General features: G+C 32.6%; 1 protein-coding gene across 2 annotated transcripts in view; it reads right to left on the minus strand.

The window, feature by feature from the left end:
• Positions 1–919: 919 nt before the first annotated feature.
• The window catches only part of hoxa13b (homeobox A13b), a 4,289-nt gene continuing 1,676 nt past the window's right edge, over positions 920–3,532 (minus strand). For both annotated transcript variants that reach the window (XM_083542405.1, XM_083542404.1), the window contains 2 exons: positions 3,487–3,532; positions 920–2,936 (listed from right to left, as the gene is read on the minus strand). The exon at positions 3,487–3,532 is cut by the window's right edge. In XM_083542405.1, the coding sequence (XP_083398531.1) occupies positions 2,695–2,936; positions 3,487–3,532 (288 nt within the window). In that variant the 3' untranslated portion in view covers positions 920–2,694. The remainder of the gene's footprint in view (positions 2,937–3,486) is intronic.

Raw genomic sequence — 3,532 nt, forward strand, 5'->3', positions numbered from 1 at the left:
AAATTAGAATTCGGTTGTCGAATATAAATATGCCCATTTGGCAGAAATATATTTGATTAGAAAAGAGTGGGGAATTTTGTGCAGTGTTTTGCCTATTAAGTCGCTTTTCATTCACCACTTCAAAAGCTGCCAAGGTTTATTTAAAATACTATGACAATTTCTGCATTTATGTGTCTGAAGGTTATACGTTATACTTTGGACAGTTTTTGTGATTATAACTGATTATTATTGTAATATAGGGATAAAATAATAAATATAACTTTAATATGGTCTTTACTGTGCATGCCAATTTCTTTTTTCTTTTTTTTTTTCTTTTTTCTTTTTTTTTTTTGCTTAACCACATCCACTTTCGACTTATAAGACTAGATTATATAATATCTTTTTGCCATAACACTGCATCCGTCTAAACCACGTTTAATATTCAGATCCTTTCAGAATTCATTTTCACCCTACTGTTCCATAATTATTGCCTGTTTACATAGATAGATATTGCCTGCATTCCGGGAAACTGGAATTGGGACTTTAGTAAAGTTCACTATGTTTATATATCACTAATTATATTTTTTATAGAAATCTTTGCTATATGTTTACGAAAATATTTTTTTTCCATTTGTATCAACCTTATATCCAGTCAAAGCGTTATAGATTTAATAAAGTGATCCTAAAATCATATAACTAAGTACCATTTTACATAGTTTATGTTCAAATCTGATATATGGTAAGACCAAGGTGCAAGACTTTTTTTCAAAAATGTATTTATTAATTAACTTAGTAAATAGGTGATCAGAGGAATTTTCTAACAAAACAAAAATACACATGTACATATGTTTGACAGACTTTAAAATGTCTGCTACCTTTGGTGACAATACTGGAAATAAATGATTTTATTTGTAATTTAAAAAAAAAAGTTTAAAATTAGATTTTAAAAATGCTTTTAAAAATTATACAATTAAAAATTATTTAACAAATTTCGGACTGGCTTTTATCATACGCATCTGTTTAGAAATTCTACAGCAACAGCAATGGACTATATAGTTTGTGCTAGAGAAAATACAGAAACGTTCACTACAAAAGCGTTTGTTCAAAAGGTCAAAATAAAAATTGCTTTGTGGAAAAGTGAACGACTAAATTATTACAATGTTTTTCGTCAATTAATTTAATTTGGTACATTTATTTCTAAAAATACGGATGTTGGTAAAGGGCCATCAACGCATTTTAAGAATTTCTTCTAAGATAACTAATTGACTTTAATATAATATTTGCAGTAGGGCAGAATAAATAACCCCAGAACTGGAGTAAAAATGTTCCGTATTTATATTTTGCTTTTCCCAATCTCAGGGACGCCTAATATCAGTTTGTTGTTGATTCATTCATTTTTCTCTTGTCCCAACATACAAGCACAACATCTTTTGGTAAATGTCCATTTTTTATTTTATTCATAATATCAAATATTATTCTACGATATATTATATAATAATCTACGATAATCGAAACTTGTGTGGTTACCCGTTTGTCTCATTCGTCCTGAACCTTATTTTGTTGTGTAATAGGCCTGCCTGCAGTAGCTGTTATTTTGTCATATTGTATTGTATATCGTTGTACATAAAATGTTTTGTCGTACGATACTCTAATATTACAATCATCGTACTACTTCTTAATACACATACACCTTGTCCAGTGTACAAAGTCCCCGTGTTGTCTTTTATTTTTTTGGTTTCACCATAATTCTAGAAGCCCCCTACTGCTTCCACAGATGAAGCTACTCAAGTCTACCACTAGATGGCAACATTGTGGTGTTCATTTAAGTTTCATTTTATTTCTGCCTGTAGTATTGTCATGTAAGATAAATATTGTTTTTTCTATTTTTTTATTTTATTGTATTTATTTTAATATAAGTATATAGCGAGAATAATTTTACACGATTTTACTATGCTCAAACAATCTAAGCACAGCGATTCTTTCTCGGATGGAAAATTACAATTGGGAGTTTTATTGGAATATTGTTTGCAGTAACAAATTGGATCTTGCCACATAAACCACCTGGAGTAGAAACCTAGTGGGGCACAAACATTAAACAAACTGTGAATAATTATATTTTCTACCTAAAATCTTTAACATACCATGTAGTCATATCTAAAAGGATGCTTATTTATTTACATAATCTAGTAATGTAATGGCGGTCTGTTGTTTGGGGTCATCGTTTCCAGTAGTGGATGCTGGCCGAATCAGGTGTCTTTGAGCGTGAAGATCACCAGATTGAGTTGGAAACCGGATCTCCTGAACTGGAGTAGATGATTTCTTGTCTAGAGCCTTAACATCGTGGTAATGCAACACGAAGTTAACTGTGGCTTCCTGTTACTAAACCTAGACACAGAATTTATCTCCCGCGCAATTACAATAAACACAATGGTTTCGTTTTTCGGTACGAAACAGGGTTTCTGTTGGGGGTAGCACTGCCACGAAAACGAAGCAATTGTTTTTAGGCGTAGACATTTTTGACAGTTTATCTGCCCCTTATCACGATCACCCTGTAACATATATGGCCTTCAAAATTAAGCAATTAAGTGTTTTTGTTGGTATGTTTCTTGCATGGAAGCAATAGGCTACACATCTCAGCATAGTCGCTCCCAGAGAAACACAATAAATAACGAAGTGGTTCCTTCTGTCTGTGTCCGTCTCCCATTCTGTAGCCCTTTAAGTGATGCTCTTGAATTTGTTGACCACCTTCTTCTCCTTTACCCTTCTGTTTTGAAACCAGATGGTGACTTGGCGCTCGGTCAGGTTTGTGTGAGCAGATATCCGCCTCCGTTTATCCTTCGTGATGAACTTATTTGCCGCATATTCGCGCTCCAATTCCTTGAGCTGGACTTTTGTATAGGGGACGCGCTTCTTCCTCCCGCGGCGAATGGAAGCGCCATCACTTCCTGACACATTGTCTAGGGGCAATGTGACGAAATAAAAGAAAGAAGAGGAATTATGGTTCAACTCTTAATGTAATACTTACGAATGGGTTCGTTTACTATAACCTCCTATCTGCCAACATTCTTTAACTCGTTTAAAGAAAACAGTAAAATATAATCTGGGCAATGAGGATAGACGTCAAGGTCAAGTTGAACTGATATATGCATGCAGAAGTTGATATGAGTCATAAATGCTTAATACAAAATCGATTGTCCAATGTTACATTATAACATAATTTGCCCAGAATGATTTGAAATATTTTCTTCACCACATTTTCAGAATGTTTATAATAAATAAACTGAAATGCTCAAATCTATCTATCTATCTATCTATCTATCTATCTATCTATCTATCTATCTATCTATCTATCTATCTATCTATCTATCTATCTGATAATATATATTAAATTAAATATTATATAATATATATATAAAATATATATACATATATCTTAATATATTTATTTACATATTTATTTATATTCACCGGGTTAAATAAATTGCACTAGCTACGTAGGCCTAATACCTTGAAGAGAAGATTTCCAGAGGTGGCTGGACTGGGTCTGCTCCTT

This window comes from Silurus aristotelis, assembly GCF_946808225.1.
Source record: "Silurus aristotelis genome assembly, chromosome: 1".
In the NCBI taxonomy this organism is placed as follows: Eukaryota; Metazoa; Chordata; class Actinopteri; order Siluriformes; family Siluridae; genus Silurus; species Silurus aristotelis.